General features: G+C 47.8%; 1 protein-coding gene across 6 annotated transcripts in view; it reads right to left on the bottom strand.

Annotated features, from left to right (window-relative positions):
* Window positions 1–766: 766 nt before the first annotated feature.
* BBS7 (Bardet-Biedl syndrome 7) overlaps window positions 767–23,449 on the bottom strand; it is a 63,757-nt gene continuing 41,074 nt past the window's right edge. For 5 of the 6 annotated variants that reach the window (XM_021008331.2, XM_021008332.2, XM_021008330.2 and 2 more), the window contains 6 exons: window positions 21,771–21,910; window positions 18,615–18,779; window positions 6,808–6,917; window positions 6,614–6,717; window positions 5,213–5,336; window positions 767–1,883 (listed from right to left, as the gene is read on the bottom strand). In XM_021008331.2, coding sequence (XP_020863990.1) covers window positions 1,750–1,883; window positions 5,213–5,336; window positions 6,614–6,717; window positions 6,808–6,917; window positions 18,615–18,779; window positions 21,771–21,910 — 777 coding nt within the window. In that variant the 3' untranslated portion in view covers window positions 767–1,749. The remainder of the gene's footprint in view (window positions 1,884–5,212; window positions 5,337–6,613; window positions 6,718–6,807; window positions 6,918–18,614; window positions 18,780–21,770; window positions 21,911–23,449) is intronic. The other variant, XM_021008333.2, reaches the window with a different exon arrangement.

The following is a 23,449-nucleotide window of genomic DNA, read 5'->3' on the forward strand; positions in this document are numbered from 1 at the left end:
GCCCACGTGGGGACGCGCAGCCGGGGACCCGCGGAACAAAGCGGCCCCCCGGGCCGGGAGGGACGGAGGTGGGAGGCGGCAGGCTCGAGGGTCCCGGGGACCGGGCTGGGGAGCTCTCCCCGCGGACCGAGGGACGTGTCCGGTGTCGCATGAAGTCGCGTCTGCAGGCACACAGCAGGGGCGCCGCGCGCGGGCAGCAGTATGGACGTGATGATTACACGGGGGTGGGGGGGGTGGAGAAGCCCACCCAGACGGGGGACAGGAGGAGGTCGGGCGGGGGGCTCCGCGATGGCGGGGATCGCAGACGGCACCCCTTTTCAAAGGAAGAAACCCTGACTGGACAAACACGTGGCAAGAGTGCCCCGATCACGAACCATCTCCCCAGTCCCCGGCCTGGCCTAGGCTGCCCGCCAGAGCCCAGCACTAACCCTGCTCCGCTCCCACAGCAGCCAGGCCGGGGCGGAGAGCGAGCATCACCGTGCAGATTGGGCACAGCCCGCCCCCCTGCTCCCCAGCTCCGCCCGTGACAGCCGGGACGTGTGGGGACAGCTACACCCTGGCCACGTGACCTCAGCACCCTCGCGACCTGCCAGGACTCGGTCCAGCCGACGCCCCAGCCCAGCAGACCGAAGGTCTCGAATGCCGTTTTCAAATTTAAGACGAGCGAACAGGACAAAGACGGCGGCCAGCTCCAGGTACTCCGCGTTTAAAGCATGCTCGCAGTGTGCACACAAACGCACGGAAACCCCATCCTGGGAAACCACCATTTGTTTAACGAGACTGACCTTTTTATTGATTCCCTGTAAACTTAAATACAATCATGTTCATTGAAAAGGAAAATAATGTAGTGGAGAGTGTCTGCGTCCTTTCCTCAAAGACTCAAAACCCTGGCAGAGATTCCCTCCCTCCCTCCCCCACCTTTGCAGCATCCCCCAGGTACCACAGGGCTCTGAGCCGAGGCACAGGGTCAATCGTGGTTCTCCACGGCCACAGTCTACACAGGGTGCCGCCTCTCTCCCGGGGGGCCGTCAGACCCACAGATAATGAGCCAGAAGACCCCGCTGGCTTTATCATGGAGCATAACCAGCCCCATTCCTAAAACAGTAACGGGCGGACCGAGAGCATTACCTATCCCAAGAGAGCACGGTGGGTCTGACGGACTGGAGAACTACAGAGATGAGCGGTCAGGAAAGCAGAGGTCCAGTCCAGCCCAGACACTTACTAGCTAGGTGACCTGGAGCCAATCACGTTGGCCTCAGTTTCATCATCTGTAAAAGGGTCAGTGATCTGAAGGCTCTTGCCGACTCTAAACGTGTGTTCCCATGACGCTAAATCTCTTGCTCTCATGGTGCCCGAGTCCGTTCTCTCATTGTAAAGTGAGAATAATAGTTCTCTATTGTACTTTCTGGGAATGTGGGAAGGATCAAACGGGAAGACATGTGAAAGCATGTTTTAAACCATAGAACCAATTCTCCCATCATACTGGAATGTTATTACTTCCCAGATATCAATATTCAAGGAAGCTGATATCACTAAGTCATCTCTATAACTCTTAAAACTACCTTTTCTTTTAGGCTGAAAATTTTTAAAAAATTCATTTTTTTAAGGAATCATCTAACAAAAAATACACTTTCTTGAAAAATGTCAGGACAACATCCAAATGATACATTTGAGATGGAGTCTGAATGGTGTAAAAATGTCACAAATCTAATTGGGGATATACTCAAAAATACCCTTTCACAGACGGTTTTAAGCGGCATCAAAGAAAGCAACCAGGGCATTGTGGTCATAACTGTCCAGAATCTCCAGCAGAAGAGGAACTCTGGTCTTCACATTGGTGCCTTTGAACTTGAACTTATCAATGAAGAGGTCGGTGATCATACCTGAAAAAGAAATGCCTGTTTTCAGCCATCAGCTTTCATGACCCTTTGAACACAGAGAGCCACTTACAGAGGCCTTTTTTAGGGTCTTTCTCCCCTCCCTTTTTTTTTTTGTCCAGACTTGTGATTTCATCACTGAAATCACAAAAGGGTCAGTCACTGTTCTTAAAAATATTAAGTATTGGGGCAGCTAGGTGGGACAGTGGATAAAGCACCGGCCCTGGATTCAGGAGGACCTGAGTTCAAATCCAGCCTCAGACATATAACACTAGCTGTGTGACCCTGGGTAAGTCACTTAACCCCGCTGCCTAGCCAAAAATAAATAAATATATATATAAACATATGTATTTACATTATATTTATATAAATATATATTTACATTATATATATATATATATATATATATATATATATATATATATACACATAAATTATAAGGAACCCAACTTCTAGGACAGTGGTCTCTAAAAATTTCATATTCAATCACAAAAGAGGATTGACAGGGAGGCCACGGGAATTTCCCAAGCACAGAGAGTGGCGTGGTCACAGCTGCATTTTAGGAAGCGCATTGGTGGATGAATGGAGGAGACTTGAGGTAAACAGACCCCCCCACTAGAAGGCCCCCAAAATAGTCCAGAGGTGAACTAAGGAGGGCCTGCCCCAGGGGGACAGCAGCATCAGAGGAGAGAAGGGGACAAACAGGAAGGGAGCTGCAAGGTCGAATGGCCACGCCAGCGGATTGAACACAGGGCACGAAGGACTGAGGAACGGAGGATGACATGGAGGTTGTGAGCCTGGGTGACCTGAAGGATGGGGGTGCCCCCCAAAATAAGAGAAGGAAGAAGTAGGAGCAGCAGGAAGAAGGGAGGCCAGGGAACAGAAAAAGCTCAGTTTAAGATGTCTCCTGGACATTCACTTCAAGGCATCCAACAGGCAGCTGGAGGTGAGCTCCAAGAGATGAGCAGAGAGGGTGGGGCTGGATAAGCGGATCTGAGAATCATCAGCATAGAAATGCTAACTGACTCCATGGAGCTGGTGAGATGACCATGTGAAATGGAAGAGGGCTCAGGAAGGAGGCCTGTCGGGGCCCATGGTTAGAGCACACAAGCTGGGGACATGGAGACAGGAAGGAGGAAAGCTAGGAGAGAAGAGAGGGACAGCCTGTCCAAGGGGGACTGAAGAAAGGCCTTCAGACCTGACAGTGAGGATGTCTGCAGTGCCACCCTCAGCATCCTCACCTGGCTTCCCCAGCTGCCCCTGAGCCCTTCTCTGATCTCCCCAGGGCTGGGGCCATCCAGTCATCTCATACCCACACCTGTGCACACTGTCTCCCCAGTCTTCCCCAGGTGAGACATCGAGTCCTGGACGGTAGGGCCTGCTCTGCTTCTGGCTTGGCTTGCCCAGTGCCTGGCACACGGCAGGGCCTTACTAAATGCTTATTTCTTCTTACCTCCCACCAGCTGTCTGGGCCTGGCCTGGCCCCGGGCCCAGGATCTCCCTGCAACTGCTCGGACAGGCCGTATGCCCCTGGGCCTCTCTGACAGCTGCTGCTGCCTCCTGTTCCCAACTTCTCCCTGGCCTACTCAGGCTGCTGTGACCCACCTCCACCCCCAGCTTCCACGGACCCCTCGGCTGAGCTGCATCTGCCCCCACCACCACAGCTGCTCAGCCCATACAGAGGAGCCCCCCGGTTCCAGGATATCAGAGTTTCAGGGTCTAATTCACTCTTACAACTACTTCAGTAAGGGACAGAGACAGGCAATTAAATGGTTGTTTTGTTTATACAACACTAATAACTAGTCTGGCTAATTTTTTTAAAACTGGAATTGACGAGTCATTTTGCCACCATGTAGCCAAGCCCAGACCTTCACCAGATCTGTAACCATTCCATCAAAAACCCTGCTTTCCAGCTTGATTTGGTCAGGTTTGTGGCTGCATGTAGATACCACAAGATAAGGGGCCACCCACCCCCTCCGGCTGTCTTCAGCATCAAGGCAGCCCATCTTCACAAGGGCCAGAGGCAGCCCCTGCCGATGCCCGTGAAGGAGATACAAAGAAGCGCTCATTAAGTTAAGTGCGGGCTAGGTCCCAGTCACCGTCTGCAGGCCGCCAGCACCGACACGCCCTCCTCAGACCTGCTCATCACCGTGCAGCCACATGACCTGCTTTACTCAGGGATAGGAGGGACTGTGTGATTTCACTGGCATAGGTAACTCCCAGGTGAGGAAACCCTCTCTCCAATGCGAGGCCTAGTCAGAGAGGAGCCCCCAGCACTGAAGACTTAAGTGACCTGCCCAGGGTCCCACAGCAGGACTGGCACCCAGGTCTTCCTGGCTCTGAGGCTAGCTCTGAGGCACGTAATTGTCTCTCTTTGCACAGAGATCACTTCAAACAAACAAACACCCTCCCTTGGACAAAATGTTTCTGAGCGCAGCTGAAATCCTCTCCCAGAAGGCAAAGTGAAGTGGGAACTAATTACTCAAAAAGGCCGCCTTGCCATGTGAGCCAACTATCGGAATACAGGGGAAATCCAAACATGGAAAACATGTAACCTAGGAATCCAGAATAAACAGGAAGTGATCTTTAAAATTTCAAATTTAAAAGTGCCAACCTTATGCTGTATGGTAAGGGGTTGAGTGCTAGGCCTGGCAGGGAAGACCAGGGGCTATGTGCCTCCTCCAACCCTCCCTCCCTCTCTCAGTGCCTGGGGCCCTAACGGTTAAGTCACACTGGAACTGGGAGACGCCTGAAAGAGTAAAAACTCTAAGAGTTCAAACATTTGCTCACCAAGACACCTAAATTAAGGTGTTTACAGTTGCAGGATGTAAACTGCATTGTAAGAGAGTAAATAAAACGCCTGGGAATCCCTAGTGTTTTCTTGGGCTCATTAAGGTTTTACAAACAATACACACCAGGGAAGGATGCCCAGAGGTCTCTCTTATGACTGGTTTTTGTATCAGAGTGAGTAAGCAGTCCGAGAACAGGAGACACAGTCCCTAATAGAGCAGCTCAAGTTGGGATAACCTGGGTCCTGGCACTACCTGGGGCCCAGCTTGGCTGTGTGACCCTGGACAAATCACCTAACCTCTCAGTGGCTTTGGGCATGGGTGAGTTTCCTCATCTCCCGAGAAATCAGAGGTGTGGACAAAAGGCACACACACACACACACACACACACACACACACACACACACACACACACACACACAGAGCTGCCTTCCCTAAAGACTGGCAGGGCACCAGGACGTCCTGGCAGCTTAGATTTGTCATGCTGGGGGCCAGCTTCACCCATCCCGCTTAGCGTGCCAGCTGCTAAGAGCATGGCTGACTGACCGTAGAGCCTTTCCAGGTGCGCGGGCTGTCTCTTGTACTCTTCCTGCAGACGGTCGGCCTCTTCTAGAATACAGCGATATTCCGGGATCAGAAAGTCGGCATTTCCTTCGTGCAGCTGCAGTTCCTTATTGGGATAAGACAAAGTCTCGGGCTAGTCCACAAATCCAAGGAGCTTGAAGGGAATTTTCAGGAATGGCCCTTCCGCCCTGGCCCACCCCCCCAGTGAAGTTCCCTAGTGAAGCAGCAGACAAATAAGCCTCGGGAAGGCTATTTCCAGACCATAGAGTAGGGCAAATTTTTACATGTCTGGCATTTATTTATCCACCAAACTTGACATCCTGACTACATCCTTTTGTCCAGTGTTTCCCAGTCCATGGTAAATTGGTCTACCAAATAACTACTGTGGATGGCCTTCCCTTTATCAAAGCTATAAAATTAAGCAAAGACAAGCTCTCCTTGCCCTCCCAGCCTCCTCCCCTCACCTCAAACCCAAGCCATTCTTCTGCTTTCTTGGCTCCCACTTTCCACCCCTTAAATTAGCCAAGGCCACAATGTCACAGCACCACTGATCATCAGAGCTGGACGGCGCCTGCAAAACCATCGCGTTTGGACTCTCCATTTTAAAGCTATGGAAACCAGGGCCCAAAGGCCTTGCATGGTCTGCTTGGAGGAGCTGCAGGCCTGGAATCAGGTCATTCTCCGACCACATCCTGCCACCCAGGCTCAGGATCTCCAGAGCTGGCAAGCTTTCCCCTGGTCTCCTGCGAGGGATCAGGGCACAGGCTAAAGCTGAGATGTCCCTGGACCAGGGAATCCCTTCTCTGGGTGAGGTCAGGGTCATACAACCAGGATGGGTCAGAGGCAGGAGCCGAAGCCAGGCCCCTCTGGTTCCAAAGCCAGCTTGCTATTCACTGCACCACATTCCTCTGACCCATGGTTCAACTCTAGACTTACAGCATGGTAACAATTCAGGATAACAAAACTGGATCCATAAAACATTTCTAAGACTGACAAAAGGGTTTCTTTAGGTCTGCTGAAAAATGAGCCAGAGTTGAAATCTTTTCTTTCCTATTCCAGTGATAATCTCGGCAACTACGGTACAATATAACATTGCCTTTTTTTTTTTTTTATGAGAGGCAATTGGGGTTAAGTGACTTGCCCGGGGTCACACAGCTAGTGAGTGTTATGTGTCTGAGGCCGGATTTGAACTCAGGCCCTCTTGACTTCAGGGCCGGTGCTCTATCTACTGCACCACTTAGCTGCCCCAAAATTTCATTTTTTTGCAAAATGTCCCAAATGAAAAAATGGATGTTATTCTTTGGGTAAAATCAGAAAATTTCCATAATAAATATTATGGAAAATGGCTTCACAGTGTTAAGTGAATCTGAAAACTGGGCTTACTTTTAAAGCATCAATTAATTGCACCTTCTTGGCCAACAGTAGCTGGTATTCCAGTTTCGGGTGGATCAGCTTTAATGTGTGATTCACAGATACTTCATTGATCTCTAAGAAAGAGAAGACATAGATGCTAGTTGGTAAGGTGGCTTTAATAATACACTATTACACAATTTTTTTAATTGAATTTTTTTTTTTACCATAGGCTATGTTGAGATTTATTTTTCTTTTTGTGGCTTCTTTAGAAAGTACATCTTTTAGGATGGATATTGTAGAAATGTTGTCCGATTTAAAGATTCCTTCTCCTTTTCTAAAAAATTAATATTTTGAAAGAACATTAGGAGAATATGGACCAGTCCACAAATCCTTTTTGTCTGAAGCCTAGAGTTCAAATCCAATTTGATTTTAGAATTTACTGACATGAATCATATAAAACTAACACTATATGGTAAATTCTTTGCAGAACTACAAACATGCAGCCCTGCTAGCTTAGCTCAGATCCTTGTACTGGTAAATCTTGAGGTCTTTGAGCTCCCATCGTAGGGGCCACAAGAGCGGGGCTGCATCCCTTCCAGAAGCTGGTGGAGGCTAGGCTAGCGCTCATCTGTGAAAGATGGGGGTGGGGGGAGGTGGTGCGGAGGCGGAAGGGAGAGGTCTGGAGGCTGGGGAGAGCAGTGGGGAGGTTCAAAGGACCAAACCCAAGGGAAAACGCAACCCTAGCAGCAGCCAAGGTGTCTAGAGCAGGCCGTGCTGAACAAGACAGACAAACAGAGAAGCCGGGTGTCTAGAGCAGGGCACGCTGAACAAGACAGAGAAACAGAGAAGCCGGATGTCTGGAGCAGGGCACGCTGAACAAGACAGAGAAACAGAGAAGCCAGGCTTCAGTCTCATAGCAATCCCCTAAGTTTCTCTCCTGGGTAGCTGTTCCTCCTGCCCCATCCCCCCATCTCTTCTCTGTCTCTGTCTCTGTCCCCCTCCTACATTCACACTGATAATGATAAAAATAATGATAATGATGGCAATAACAGATAGCATTCATGTAACACTTTAAACTTTGCAAAGCACTTTATAGCTATTACCTTCCCTGATCCTCACAACCGCCCTGGGAGGAAGGTGCTATGCTTAGCCCCATTTTACAGATGAGAAAACTGGCTCAGAAAGATGAAGTGACTTGGCCAGGGAGGTGAGTGTGTGAGGCGGGATCTGCACTGGGGCCACTCCTCATTCAAAGGCAGGGCCAGAGTGTTATGGATTCCTCCCCTCCCCTCCCCCCATCTCTCAATGGCCCCTTCTCTCAAGGTCCACAGGACCACACACAAAGCTGTCCTCTCCCCTCTCCCAGTGTCTGGCACCTAGCCAGGAGAAAGCCCCTGGCTCACAGTCCTGCCTACCCACATGGCCTCACTTGTATCATTACACACTTCCCTCTCCTTCCCCCATCCCACTCCCTCAGTGTCACTGACCATGCTCTGACGCTTCCCTACTCTCCTGGCCCATTAGCTTCCTTCTGGACTTGCCTGCCTTCCTACCCAACCAAGACCCAAGAGCAAGGCCTCGGAACCCTGCCCTCTCCACATCATCCCCATAGGCTGCACCCTCTGGTGAGGTCCAGCCCTCCCCACTCTATAGACCCCGACAATCCAAGCCTGAGGCAAATCCCACAGACCTGGTAGCCGTGAAGGCAGGGCGACTGGCCCCACTACTGAGTAATGTGGTCTGGCCTGCTCTGGGCACTCAGTGCCACTCACAAGCCTTCATCCATCTCGTTTCCCCCCAGCACAATGTTGTCCTCCTGCCCAATCCCCATCCTCTCTGCAGACAAGCCTACCTCCCCATCTCATGTTTTACTCTTAAGGAGAATCCTCTACCTCATTGCCAGCCAATGGCCACTCTCAGGGCGGGCATGGCAGCATGGCCCCCTGGAGGACAGACAGGAGGCAGCAGTTGCCACCATCACCCCTGTGACTATCCCCACGACCCCTCACACCCTGAACCCAAGGGAGCAGCTCCTGGGCCTGGCCACTGCCCCTGCAGGGGCTGCAGTCACAGCTCCTGGAGACCCAAGGAACGTTCTGCCAATGGTTCAACACCAGAACTTGCTATCACTTTTTCCAATGGAAATGACAATGAATGAAACCTTTTCATCGGACCTGCCACTGAAAGCTCCCCTGTGCGTTGTCTCCCCCATCAGGATGAGAGCTCCTGGAGAACAGGAGCGGGCTTGCCCTTCCATTGGTATCCCCAGCACTGAGCCCAGGAAATGCTTCATTCATTCATTCATTCATTCATTCATTCATTCACCTGAAATGCTGTCTTCTCTTACCCTCTGTTCCTTCCTGTCCCAGAAGGGGGTGGGGGTGGGGGTCCTTTTCATGGCTAATCTCCAAATGTGCCCTCTAATCTCAAGTTCTACTCAAGGTCTTTCATCAGTTGTCCTCCTTCCTTCTACCACCTTCAGCCTCTTCCAGGTCAGTGGCTCTTCTACCCTCTGCTTCTACAAATGCAATCGAGTTTCCATGCCCCACCACCACCACCACTTCCCCCAGGCCACCCTCTCTTCTCTTCCCTTCACCACCCAACTTCACTGGAAGAAGGGGGGAGGGCCCCTTGCCAGGGATGCTGTAGGCAAGATTCTTGGGCAGGTCCCAGGCAGACTAGATGGCCCCCCGAGGTTACTTCCAATTCTCAGGTTTGGGGAGTGAACAGTATTTGCCCTCATCACTCTACTGAAAGTGCCCTTTCAAAGCTTACGAATGACAACCTCTGCAACAAAGCTAATCGCCTTTTCTCAGTCCTCACCCCCCCATAACTTGTCTGCTGTATTAGATGCTGCTAAGGGCACCTTCTTCCACCATACTCCTGCCTTGCTGTCAATGATTCTAAAGAGGAGTGTGTGTGTGTGTGTGTGTGTGTGCGTGTGAACATTCACATGCCAAAAGGTAGTCTGGATATACAGATGTGACAGTGAGTTTTTATAAAGTACTTTTTAAAATTTCAAACCCAAATACCCCCCAAATCAGTATTTCTATATATAAAATGGAACATAAAAAGGGATTATATACGAAACCATGAACTTCTGCATAGTCTGCATTTTTAAAAATTATATAATGAATTCAGCATGTTCCTTTGAAAGCCATTCTATTCTGTCTGCTTCCTTCTGGACTTCCTTCATTTCTCATCAATGCATTTTAAAAAATGCTTCAGTGACCTTCTTTTCTTCTGGTTTAGCAGCACTATAACTAGCTTCCCTTTCCTCTCAACCGAAAAGGACAAAAAAATGCTTGTAACAAGCATAGTCGAGCAAAACAAATCTACAGAGAACCCATGTCCAAAGCTGTGTGAGTCATTCTGCATTCAGTGTCAGGATGTGAGTGGCACGGTTCATCGTCAGTCCTCTGGAATCGTGGCGAGGCGCTGCAGAACGAAGAGGTTGTAAATTTCTCAACATGGTTTTTTTAAACGACGTCATTATTCTCCTAGTTTGGTTCTCTTCACTGTGAATCAGTTCACACAAGTCTTCCTAGTTTTCTCTAACACCATCCCTTTCACTATTTCTTATGGCACAATAATATTACGTTACTTTCATCTGCTACAATTTGTTTAGCCATTCCCTATAAGATGGGCATTCCCTGTATTTCCACTTCTTTGCTACAGAGAAAAGAGCTTCTATAAATGTTCAGACATAAGGTCTGTTTCCTCTTTCTCCTGGTTTTAACAGAAAATCTTGGTCTGAGTCCAGTACTGCTACCTCACAGCTGTATGTCTCTGGGTAAATCACAATCTCTGCGAGCCTCAGTTTCCTCTGAAGCTATAAAATTCCATCTCTACAAAAGGGATCACAATCTCAGCACTACCCACTGCACAGCACTGCAGACCTTCAAGGTCACTGTCACTGTAGCCCTCTAGCCACTCTGCTCTGTGTCCTTTGCTGGCTCTTCTACCTTCAACCTCCTCCCTAAATGGAGGCATCCCACAAGTCTCTGTTCTTAGCTCTTCACACTCTTTCACAATCCCTTCCACGGACACAGGTCTCAAATCCACATGTCCAGGCCCACATTTCCAACTCATTGCTGGCAGCAACAAGAGCAGCTCAAATTCACCACATCCCAAAGAAATTCTTTCATTCTTCCTCCTTTAAAAGAAAACCACTTCTCCTCACTTCTTTTTTGCTAGCCCCTCCATGGCATTACCATCCTTCTGTCACCCAGGCTTGGAACACCAGGATCATCATTAATTCCTCTTCCAAGGCAGCTGACAAGTTCTATTGATGCTATCCCTAGAATACGTCTTGATCTCATCCCCACTGCCCCTACCTACCTCTAAATCCTTCTTTTTTTTCTTACTTGGACTACTGCAGGAGCCTCCTAAATGATCTCCCCTTCTATTGTCTTTTCCACCTTCCAATCCATCCTTAGTACATTCTCATCTCGAATCTTCCTAAAGCCCAGTTCTGATCATGGCACATCATCATCATCATCATCATGTGGCAAATTAAAGCTCACAAAGTGCTTCCCTCAAAACAACCCCATGGAGAAGGCAAGACGTGTGTCCTCACAAGAATTTTGTAGACGGTGAAGGAAAACGGCCCGGCAGTAATCAGACCTCAGACTATATTACAAAGCGGTAATCACCAAAACAATCTGGGACTGGCTAAGAAGCAGAGTGGTACATCAGTGGGATAGATTAGGCACACAACAGACAGGAGTGAATGATCGTAGCGGTCTAGTAACCCAACACAAGAACTCACTGTTTGACAAAACTGCTGGGAAAACTGGAAAGCAGTTTGGCAACAACCAAGCATAGACCAACATCTCATACCCCATGCCAAGATAAGATCAAAATGGGTACGTGATTCAGGTGCAAAGGGTGATATCATAATGCAAACTAAGGGAGCATGAAATAGCTTATCTGTCAGATCTACAAACAAGGGAAGAATTTAAGACCAAACAAGAAATAGAGAGCACTGCAGGACATAAAATGGGTAGTTTTGATTATATCAAATTAAAAAGGGTTTGCACAAACAAAGCCAATGCAACCAAGATTAGAAGGAAGGCAGAAAATTGGGAAAGAATTTTTATAACCAGTCTCTCTGATAAGGGCCTCATTTCTAAAACATACAGAGAATTAAGTCAAATTTATAAGAATACAAGTCATTCCCCAACTGATAAATGGTCAAAGGATGTGAACAGGTAGTTCTCAGATGAAGAAATTAAAGCCATCTATAGCCATATGAAAAAATGCTCTAAATCACTATTGATTAGAGCAATGCAAATCAAAACAATTCTGAGATACCACATCACACCTATCAGATTGGCCAACATGACAAAACAGGAAAATGATCAATGTTGGAAGAAAATGTGGGAAAACTGCAACACTAATGCATTGTTGGTGGAGTTGTGAAATGATCCAACTATTCTGGAGAGCAATTTGGAACCAGGCCCAAGGGACTATAAAAATGTGCATACCCTTAGACCCAGCAATAGCACTTCTAGGGCTGTATCCCAAAGAGATACAAATGGGGAAAGGACCTACACGCACAAAAATACATATAGCAACTCTTTGTGTGGTGGCAAAGAATTGGAAATTGAGGGGATGCCCATCCACTGGGGAATGGCTGAACAAGCTGTGGTATATAAATGTAATGGAATACTATTGTGCTATAAGAAATGATGGGTAGGCAGACTTCAGAAAAACCTGGAAAGACCTGTACGGACTGATGCTGAGTGAAGTGAGCAGAACCAGGAGAACGTTGTAGCCGGTAACAGCCATGTTGTGCAATGACTAACTTTGATAGATTTAGCCCTTCTCAGCAATGTAAGGATCTAAGACATCTCCAAAAGACTCATGATGGAAATGCTATCCACATCCAGAGAAAGAACGATGGAGTTTGAATGCAGATGGAAGCATACCATTTGCTCTCCTCTTCTCTGTTGCTTTGTTTTATTGCTTCACTCTCATGGCTCCTCCCATTAGTTCTAATTATTCTTTACATCATGACTAATGGGAAAATAGGCTCAATATGAATATATCAGTAGAGCCTGTATCAGATTGCACACTGTCTTGGGGGGAAGAGGGAGAAAATTTAAAACTCAAAATCTTATGGAAGTGAATGTTGAAAACTAAAACTAAATTATTTTTTAAAATCTTTTTAAATTAAAAAAAGTTTTGTTTACATGTAACTGAGAAAAAGTAAAATAAAAATTAAATGTAAGTAAAATAAAATAAAAATGAAAGACTGGACTATCTAACCTCTGGAGTCTCTTCTAGCTCAATATATATATATACATATATGTGTGTGTACATATATATATATATATATATATATATATATATATATACATATGTAGATGAAGAAACTGAAGCTCAGAGAGATAAATTACTTACTCAGAGTTAAATATCTAATAATGTCAGAACTGGGACTCACAACCAGGTTTCTCCTTTACTTAAAAGACCTTCAATGGCTCCCAAACGCCTACCGAATACATTTCAAACTCTTTAGAGAACAGCTCTTCCTTTCTAGCTGTCTGTCCCAATACTCCCCTCCATGCCCGATGCCCTGGCCAATCTGGACCACATTCTAGGACCCACCTTCCCCTCACTTCCTTCCCTCAGAATGTTCTCTCTGCCTTCAATGCCCTTCATCCAAACTCCTTCCTTCCAGTCATTGCCCAGCCTTCAAATGCTACCTCCTCTCCCCCTCTGGCCTTCTCTCATTTCTCTATGGAGCCAAAGGAGCTCTCTCCCAACGGTGGAACTGTGGAGAGAACTTCTCTTGCTGGGTGTCTGTGCAGTCTCTCTTCCAGGGGAATTCTCTGAGTGCCCCTTGGTCCCCACACTTTCTAGAAAGGTGATAACAGGATCTTTTCCATGTTGGTATCCCCAAGGGACCTCACTCAATACCCTAGACAGTGGGTGCTAAATAAATATTTGGTGAACGGACAACCACACGTGTAAGACCATCAGATGGAGCCACACTGGGGTACGAGGTCTGGCAAGGAGCTGTGGAGTGCAAACCCCTCTGGAGCCCAGGGAGAGACTGAGTGTCAGGGTACCAGGGGGTCTTAGACCCATATAAGGGCACCATGGGATGAAGGAACAGCTGCCAACAGGCAGCTTTGTCATGTGCTAGCCAGTTCTAGGTGGTGGTTCACAGACAGGAACCTGCACATGGGGTGGATCCAGGGTAGAGAGAGGCCTCAGGCCCTAGGCTGAGTGGTGTGGCTCAGACCCCACAGAGCCGAGAAGGTTCTCGGGTCCAGCTTCTAGCCCAATTGGAAGCCTGCAGGGATATGGCTAGGGCATGTAACGATACCAGCAGAGCTTCCACGCCAGCTGATGGGGGCAGAGTCCACCAGCAGCTTCCACTCTGTTCACACCCAAACCCAGGTCAGGAACTTGCAGAGCTCCAACCAGGGGGCAGAATCAGACCACTATGGGAGCACTAGAGACTTATAGGTCCCTAACCTGAGCTGCTCCTGAGAGCCCAGGACAAAACAATGCTCAGTATCCCAAGAAAGCCTCGAGAGAACTAGCCCAGATATCTCCTCCAGAAGTATAGCAGAGCTCGGCCCAAACATCAGATCCCGTGCCAGGAAGGAGACCAGAAGAATGAGCAAACAAGAAAAGAAAATCCCACCATAACGAGCTATGATGGTGGCAGGGATGCTCAAGGCACAAATGCAGAAGAAGAGAAAAACTCCAAAGCATGAACCAAAGCCCCAGAGCAAAACGCAACCTGGACCCAAACTCAACTAGAATTCCTAGAAGAGATGAAGCAAGAGTTTAAGAAAAAGAGGCAAACATGCTGTAATAAACAAAGTGAGAGCACTAGAGGCAAAAACCATGAAGGAAACGAGAGCCAAGGAAGATAAAATTAGAAAAGGGAATTAACAGCTTGGCACAAGAGGCAACAAACCCCCCGAAAACTGGAGTGGACCGAACAGAACCCAACGCTTCCGTAAGGCAACAAGGAATGTTTCTACAAAGTGAAAAGACTGAAAAAGAAAAGAAAATGTAAGTTATCTCATAGCAAAAACAACTAACCTGGAAAACAGGTGAAGAAGAAAAAAATGCTTAAATTGGACTATTTAAATGCCAATATTTAAAAAAAGAGACTATACAATCTATGTTAAGAAATCTTCAAATGAGGAGCAGCTAGGTGGTGCAGGGAATAGGGAGCACCAGCCCTGGAGTCAGGAGGACCTGAGTTCAAATCTGACCTCAGTAGCTGTGTGACCCTGGGCAAGTCACTTAACCTCAATAACCTTGGGGGGAAAAAAATCTTAAAACTGTCCAGATCTCTCAGAACCAGGGGGCAAGACTTTAAGGAGAAAAAAATCTACTAGTCACATCCTGAAAAAAAAAAAACCCAAGATGAAAACTCCCAGGAACATCATAGACAAAATCCAGAGCTTCCAGGTGAGAGAAAATATACCGCAAGCAGCCAGGGAGTAAGAATTCAAGTACCAAGAAGCCGCAGTCCCGACGACCTGAGATATCACAGCTTTTGGATGTTGTTTGTACTACCACAAAGGAACAAAGGCTGTGAAAGGCAAAGGCAGCTAGGATTTCATCCAAGAACAACCTGTCCAGTAACACAGCATAATCCTCCAGTGGGGAAAAAAAAAGTATATTTAATGAAATGGAGGATTTTCAAGCACTCCTGATGAAAAGAGCAGAACTGAATATAAAATCTGACATCCAAACACAGGACTCAAGGGAAGCATTACCTCATCTAAACGGGGAATGAAAGAGTTTATACAATGGAGGGGCTGAGGGGGGTGGGGAGGGGGAAACAACACTCCAACGTCATTTTCATCCAAATTAGTTTGAGGAGGGAAGAATAAACATGAACACACAGTTGGGTGCAGAAATTCATCTTATCCAACAGAAAAGTAGGAGGGAAAAGGACTAAGAGAAAGAGGAAGGGAATAAGAGGGAGAGTAGATTAAAGGAAGCAGTGGTCAAAAGCAAAATAGACTCTTGAGGAGGGGACAAGGTAAAATATGATGGAGGGTGATACACAGTTCGTCATCATAGCTAGCAAAGTGAATGGGATGAACTCACCCATCAAACAGAAGAGGGCAGAATAAATCAGAAACCAGAATCCAACAATATGTGGTTTATAAGAAACATACATGAAACAGAAAGATACACATCGATGTAAAGTTAAGAGACTGCAGCAGAATCTATTATGCTTCAGCTGAAGTAAAAAACAAAAAAGGCAGAAGTAGCAATCACGGTCTCAGAAAAAGCAAAAACAAAAGCAGACCTAACTAAAAGAGATAATCAAGGAAACGACATTTTCCTAAAAGGTACCATAGACAATGAAGTGTGTATGCATATACACACACCTACGCAGTCTTTTTCTTCTCTCCTCTTCAAAGCCCTTTTCATCGTAGAGTACCTCACAAAAATGTTGTCACCAGCCTCTGTGAGGTGCACTCCATCTGTGGCCAGCGATCTGTCAATCTAACAATGTAGCATGGATCCAGAAACCCAGATCCTATTCCCAGACACCGCCTTCTTAGCCAGCTACTCATTTATGTAACTTTGGGTCTTCTGTATGTCCTGTACTCAGGGGATGGCATTGAGGAAACCACAAGCTACATCTCGGTGGTCACTGACGCCTCGGGCAAGATGTCCCCATCCTTGGCAGTGCTTTCGAGGTTCCTTCTGGGCCTGTCACTTGCGTCCACGTGGAAGTGGCTAACAACCTTTTACCTTTCCTGAGGAGGGCTACTTTCATCTTAAGATAACTGCTGACCAGCCCATACACTACATTAAAAACGTTTCCTCTTCATGGAAAGTCTAGAACTGAACGTTCTCAGGAAACACTGCATTTGCTCCCTCCTTCAGGAATGGCAGGCCTCCTCCCTTACCTCTGGGGATCTGAGCTGCTGCTTCTTAGCCATGACTCTGCTTAAGGCCACAGCTGTCACAGTGACGACACCTCAAGTGCCATCTCCTGTCCTCTCCTTTCATCTGCACTTCAGTCTCACACCTCCAGCAGCCCCCAAGATTTTCTGCTGTCAGCTCACAGCTCAGCTTTTCTAAAACTGAATTCCAATTCATCAGCTACCCCCACCAGACCCACATGGCATCTTTTTTCTTCTGTCAAAAATTCTCTTGATTCTCCCTTTTTTGAAATGATTATGTTCACCCATCCCTTCCAATCCATTCTTACCTCCACCCCCATGTCTCAGCCTTTATGACATTATCCCCTCACACTGGATTAAGATGGCCTCCTAGCTAACCCATCCATCTCCAGGCTCTCTCCTCTCAAATCCATTCAGCCTAGCACAGTCATCTTCCTTAAGGACTATTTTGTGCCAGGTTATTCAGCTGCCAAAAAGCCCTCTGTGGCTACTTGTGGCCCTTTTTTCCAAAATTTTATTTCTTCTTATTATAAAGGTGACAGACATATAAACCTTTGCATACACAGAGGACAAAACAGATGCACTGTATATGAGATCGTGCGTCTCTGTGACACTCAGCTTGGTTTGGAAGAAGGCAGATTCAGCTCAGTTCCAAAGCTGTCTGCTGTATCCCCTTCCGAGCTTCTGCCTGCTGCCCCCCTTAAGTGCTCTCTGCCTTCTTTGGGAACACCACGATTACACTCCCCCCACCCTTTAAAAAACAACTCTGAGGAGTCAGCAGATTCGGGCTGTCTTAGGAGAGACATCTAAAATGCACACTTCACATCTATTTTCAGTGTCAAGCACTCATCTGTTTGCAGCAGTAAAGATTTTGTAACGAAGGCTACTCTGATTACCTATACACGTGAACAAAGACTCGGGGCTCCAGGACAGAGCACTACCGAGCCCCAGACTGCCTCCTGGGCTCTGGAACACAGTCACTTCACTGTTATCCCGAGTATATCAGAGCATAATGCCCCATGCCCCCCAAATGGGCGATACACACTTCTTGACTGTGTAAGGGCAGGAATGTACTTGTCCTTCTGTATCTCAGTTTCTCTACCTACAAAATGGGATAAGTACTAACACTTCCTTTGTAATGTTTTACAGGAACCAGTGAAACAGTCTCCTCTTTGGTCTCTGTGGCCTCAGCCAGTGCCTACAGTCTCCCCCTTTTCCAAACCAGCCTTCACATGATAGTCTGGGAACACCACATCCCCACTGAGAAAGCTTTGGGGGCTCCCTCCCTGCCTACAGGATGAAATAAGAACATCTGAGTCTGGCTTTTAAGACCCTCCAAAACCTCCTTTTCCACCCTCAGCTCCACTTGTCCCCACCTAAACTGAACAATGAGGGCTTCTCCAAGTGATCCAGAACTCATTCAGAAACATTCCACACTCCAGCTGCCTTCCCACGTCTCTCATTAGAATGAACTTAAGCTCCTTGAGGGCAGGACTGTCTTTGCTTTGGTTTTAGCATCCCCAGAGCTTGGCCTCATATGGGGCACTTAATCAAAGCTTCTCATTCATTCATTCATTCATTCACAGAACAGATCACTTGAAGGGGAGTGGATCTCCTCTACAAGCAACTCGTCTTCCACAGAGAAGAGTTAGACTAGGAGATCTCTGGGATTCTCTTCCTGCATTTGCCCAGGCTGTCCCCTGGGCCTGGATGCACCCCCTCTTTCAACCTTGGCCAGTGGAAATCCTTCAAGGCCCATCTCAGTTACTTCTTCCAGGAGGCTTTCCCAGGTTCACTCAGACCATCTCCTCCACAGCCCAGATAACCTCCTAGCCCTCTTCTCTCTCCTTCCCTATTCCCTCCTAATAGTTAAAGAAGGAAGATCAAATCAACGCCAACAGTTCCAGCATGAGCCCCGCCAATCTCCTTCCCCAGTAATGACCCCACCCTGACCACCACTCCCCCACTAGGGTCCCCCATCAGGATGTAAGCTACTTAAGGGGAGGGGCCGTCTCTTGCCTTTGTATTTCAGCCTCAGTACTGTCTGGAACACAGCAAATCCTCAACAAACATTCACCCACTCAAGGCAAAGGATGTGCTTTCAAACAAGCCCATGGACATCTCTTTACCTGTAAGTACTTTCTAGCTGTGTATCTAGGAACGTATTTTGAAAATAGAAAGTCACACACTCTCCTGCTGGAGCTTTCTCTGGAACCTCAGGCAGGCAAAACACAACCCAGGAGTGAACTTCGGCAAAACTGAACTGGCCAGTCAGGGTCAACGTGTTCATGGGTCTGCGGTTTAAGAAGAGAAACCCAAATCATTACAAGAGCCGTTGTGAGGAAGCAGCATCTGACCGTGGAAATGACGGAAGAGGGAGTCATAGAATTCCTCTCACATGGGCCGAGGCCGCCAATGAGCCATTTCCTTTTCTTCCCGTCAGTCACTTACATTTCAATTCAATTCGACAAGCACGCTATTATTTGGTCTTAGGACTGAACACAATTTCCAGCCGCCTATAGCACCATCTCTACCTGGGGGTCCCACCAAGCAATGCCAAAAATCAGATTTGTTGCCATCCTCCCTAGAATTGCTCAATGCCTGCCTTGACGGACTACTTCTGGCAATGGCCCCACTCAATCTCTGGTATTCGGAACCTCAGCTTGGGCTCTGAGAGGCTTCCCCGAGGCGCAAAGAGCCCTCCTGGGTGCCCTGGTACAGGCCTAAGAACTTTCCCATGCCCCTCGGACCCAATCAGTTCTCCAATCCTGACCATTCTCCCCCCAGATGCAGCCTCCCCCCTCCAATAGGTTGCTCCCTCTCTCTCCTCACCATGTTCCCCCGCCCCAGCTGGACTCTGGCCCAAGCCCTCCCACCCAATCTCCCTGCCATGATTCTCTTCCCCTTCTCATCCATTCTTCCTGTTCCTACCAGAAAAATCTTCCCCATGAAGCACTCCATTGTCTCAGCTGAGTCACTGCTAAAAGGCACTGGGGCTTCTTGGTGTCCACCCAATGTATGGGGGACGTAGAGAGAGGTCTGGGCCTAGAGACAGACACTGATCAGCTGAGGGGTCCAGCCGAGGGACCACATCCCCTCTCGCACTCTCAGTTTCCTCCTCTTTGAAATGAGGCATAATCATGGTACCTACTTGATAACAAATGTTAAGTGCTCTGAAAACCTTCAGGCATCACATAAAGGCTGGTGAGGAGGAGAAGGAGGGATCTTGCCCTCTGGTGCCATGTTCTACACATTTTACACACTAGCCAAACTTGGCACTTTCCCTTCTCTAGGCCTTTGCTCATGCTGTGTCTGGAATGGCCATCTCCCTCCTTCTCTGCCCATCTTGTAAATGCTGTCCGTCCCCTCAGCGACAACTCAGTTCTTCACTCTTCATCAACATTATTTACTGCCAACTCAAATGCAGCCTCCTCCAGGAGGCCGGCCCTGATTGCAGCATTGCCTAGTGGGCTGGGGAGCCCCTCAGGTCCCCTCCAGGCTTAATTCTAGGACACTGTGACTTTTCCTCCAGGGATCTCACGCAGTCTGAACAAGGAAACCAGAATTTATTCAGCGCCTTCCACAGGCCAGGCACCGTGCCAGTGTACGGTATTGTCTCATGCGATCCTCACAATAACTCTGGGAGGTAGGGGCTATTGTTATCCCCATTTTACAGCTGAGAAAACTGAGGCAGACAGCGTCTCGCCCGAGTCCCAGGACTAGAACGCATCAGAGGCAACACTGGACCTCGGCTCTGCCTGACTCGAGGCCCGCACTGTGCACCATGGCATTGCCTACCTTCCCTTGGGCTTCTGAGTGCATTGGAGTTCTGGGTGTTCCTCTGTCCTCCGCCCACCCCAGCAGGAACCACACCCCTTCTGAGCTGTCTGGGGGTTGCCTGAGTCCAGCAGAGTAAGGTGCACAATAGGTGTCTACAGACATTTGTCAAGCGGGGCTGATTCAGGCAAGCCGGTCAGTCACATGCAACTCTCCACGACCCCATGTGGGGTTTCCTTGGCAAAGACACTGCAGTGGTTTGCCCTTTCCTTCTCCAGCTCATTTTACAGATGAGGAAACCGAGGCCAACAGGGTGAAGTGACTTGTCCAGCGTCACACAGCCAGTAAGTGCCTGAGAGCGCATTTGAACTCGAGGCCTGGCGCTCTGCCTACCTCGTCACCTCGCTGGCCCTGAAGGGAAGGCTGCCTGCTGCTACTTGGTAGTCAGCTTCCTTCCAATGGTTAGCAAATACAATCCCATTTTGTTGGACAGATTTAGATAAAGACAACGTGTCCAACGTCCTGTTCGGCAAAAATTACAGATTCCTTCAGGGCACGAAGAGTCGGACCCAACCGAACCGACTCAGCAGCTACATTAACAGCTTACTTTCACACGGACTGAATAACACATCGGCAAATGGAAGGTCATGGAAGCACAGGCTTGCAAGGGAGCCAAGTGGGGGGTCCCGAGAGCCCCTCGCCGGCCTTCCAAGGGAACAGCTCTCACTCAGGAAGGTTATCTCTCCAGGTTGAACAACCTTCCCAACCAGAAATCGTCCTTAATCCGACTTGTCCCAGCTCAGCAGCCCCAGAGGATAGGACTTTGGATCAGGGGTACGAGCTGAAACGTTTTCAAAAGTACAAGGGGCCTCTTTGGAAACCAGTGAGCTCTCTGTCATTAAAGGGTTCCAAGTCAAAGCTGGGCGACTGCTTGTGGGATATTTGTAGAAGCATTCCTTGTTCAGGTACGGGGTGGGCTGGACAGCCTTCCAATTCAGCAGCCATGGAATAATGAAGAAAAAGTCCCTGGGGCTGAGGCTGCAGGGGGGAATGGAACGGCTCCAAAAGCTGCATGTGGAAACTGGGTACCAATAAGGGCCATACTAGCCAAGCAGTTTGCCTACAGTCCCTCAGGAGGGTGAAAAAGGAAAATGGAAATCCTGCTAATAGTATCCCATGCCCTACAATCTTGTTCATTTGGGAGCAGTGCTGATGGTGCCCCACATGATCTCTTCTGAGGGTAGCAGTTGTTTCAGAGTCACGACTGGATACAAAGGGGACTCAGGTGGGAAGATAAGGAGCAGCTAGCAATCACCTCAGGAGCCTGCTAGGGGAAAGCGAAAGCTCTCACCAATGAGCCCAATCACCTTAAACAAAACCTAAGAGGTTAAACACACTTACACCCCCAAGGAGAAACCTGCACAGAGCTTCAAGAACGGTTAAGCGACAAAAACAAATGGCCTCAAATCCCGTGAACAGTCAAATCAAAGTGTTCGCCCTTGTCTCACCTGTCGTGATCAATGAAGTGAGTTCTCTGATGCAGCGAAAGTGGCTTGATCTGATACTGACGAACCTGACAGGTCTTGGGCTGAATTCTCGGAGTTACATATGCTTGCAGCGTGCCATACTGACCTTCAATTGATCGAATCTGAGTCAGTACAAAGAGAAGAGAGGGGGAAATCTGAAGAAAATCCTTATTGCAAATAAGCAAGAATGCAAAACCTCATTCTTTGTATGTGCAATACCAAGTATGTAGCCAGAAGGAAAAATGAGTATTCCATTAAATGGGTGATTTTTATAAAATGACTAAGCTATAATAAAGAAACTAAATTCAGGCCAAAAGATTTTCATTCTACCTGTCACAAGCCTTTACTAGGCACTTACTGTGGCCAGGCACTGCGCTAAGTACCGGGGATACAAAGAAAGGCAAAGGACAGCCCCTGTTCTCGAGGCACTCACAGGCTACAAGGAGAGACAACACGCCAATAATTCGGTACAAAGAAGATATCCAGGGGATGGATGGGAGCTCATCTCAGAGGGGAGCCTTTGGGCCCCAGGCAGCTGGGGAAAGGCCTCTTGCAGAAGGTGGGATCTGAACTGAGTCCTGACGGAAGCCAGGGCAGTAGGACGGATTAATCCCGCCTTGAAGGTGGTTTGAAAAATAACCTCCAACACAATAACAGCCATGTTGTGCAATGACTAATATTGATAAACTGAACCCCTCCCAGCAATACAAGGATCTAAGACATCTCCAGAGGCCTCGTGACGGAAAATGCTGTCCACATCCAAAGAAAGAACTATGGAAGTCGAATTGCTGGGTTTTTTTTTCTCTTCTGTTGAGTTTTGTTTCCTCTTTCTGATGGTTCCTCCTATTGGTTTTAATTTTTACTTACAACATCACTCATGTGAAAATAGGTTTAATAGGAATGTAAATGTATAGCCTGTATCAGATTGTGCACCGTCTTGGGGAGGGTGGGGGGAGGAAGGGGGAGAAAAATTTTAAACTCGAAAGCTTATGGAAGTGATTATTGATAAATCAAAATAAATTAATAAAATAAAGAAAAAAGAAAAAAGAAATTTTAAAAAAAAAAGAAAAATAGCCCCTGAGGCATCACGAACGCTCCATATTCCCAGTTTTTACCAGCCCCGTACTTGCCCCTCCAATGCCAAATAAATCTAAAGGCTCTCACCCTAGCCAGGGCCTAGCACATGGCAGGTGCTTGGTCAACATTCACTCATTGATAAGAAATGTGTTCCACAGAAGTCCAGAAAAATTTCTATGAATAACCAGATAGGAGATGGGAAAGCCTGAGAAGCACACTGAACCAAACCATCTTTGACAGAAGACGATCTGGGTCTTTGGAACATCTCAGCTGTAAGAAGCTAGGCACGTCTCCTTGCATGGAGCACCTGTCTCACATTCTCAGCTGCTGAGGTGATGCCGATCTGCACTGGGGAAGGAACTTTCCTCACCATGAGTGCTCCTAGACCAATAAATTTACAGGCCAATCTGCACTGGGGAAGGGAGTTTCCTTACTGTGAGTACTCCTGGACTGATAAATTCACAGGTCGGAACCAAAGGGGAAAGAGGGCATATTTAAATAGCACTTGAGTTTTTCAAAGTTCTTCATACATGTTTTTCCCCCATTTGACCCTCAAAAGAGCCCTAGCAAGTGGGAACAACAGA

The sequence above is a fragment of the Phascolarctos cinereus genome, unplaced genomic scaffold, assembly GCF_003287225.1.
Source record: "Phascolarctos cinereus isolate Bilbo 61053 unplaced genomic scaffold, phaCin_HiC Scaffold_9;HRSCAF=440, whole genome shotgun sequence".
Classification (NCBI taxonomy): domain Eukaryota; kingdom Metazoa; phylum Chordata; class Mammalia; order Diprotodontia; family Phascolarctidae; genus Phascolarctos; species Phascolarctos cinereus.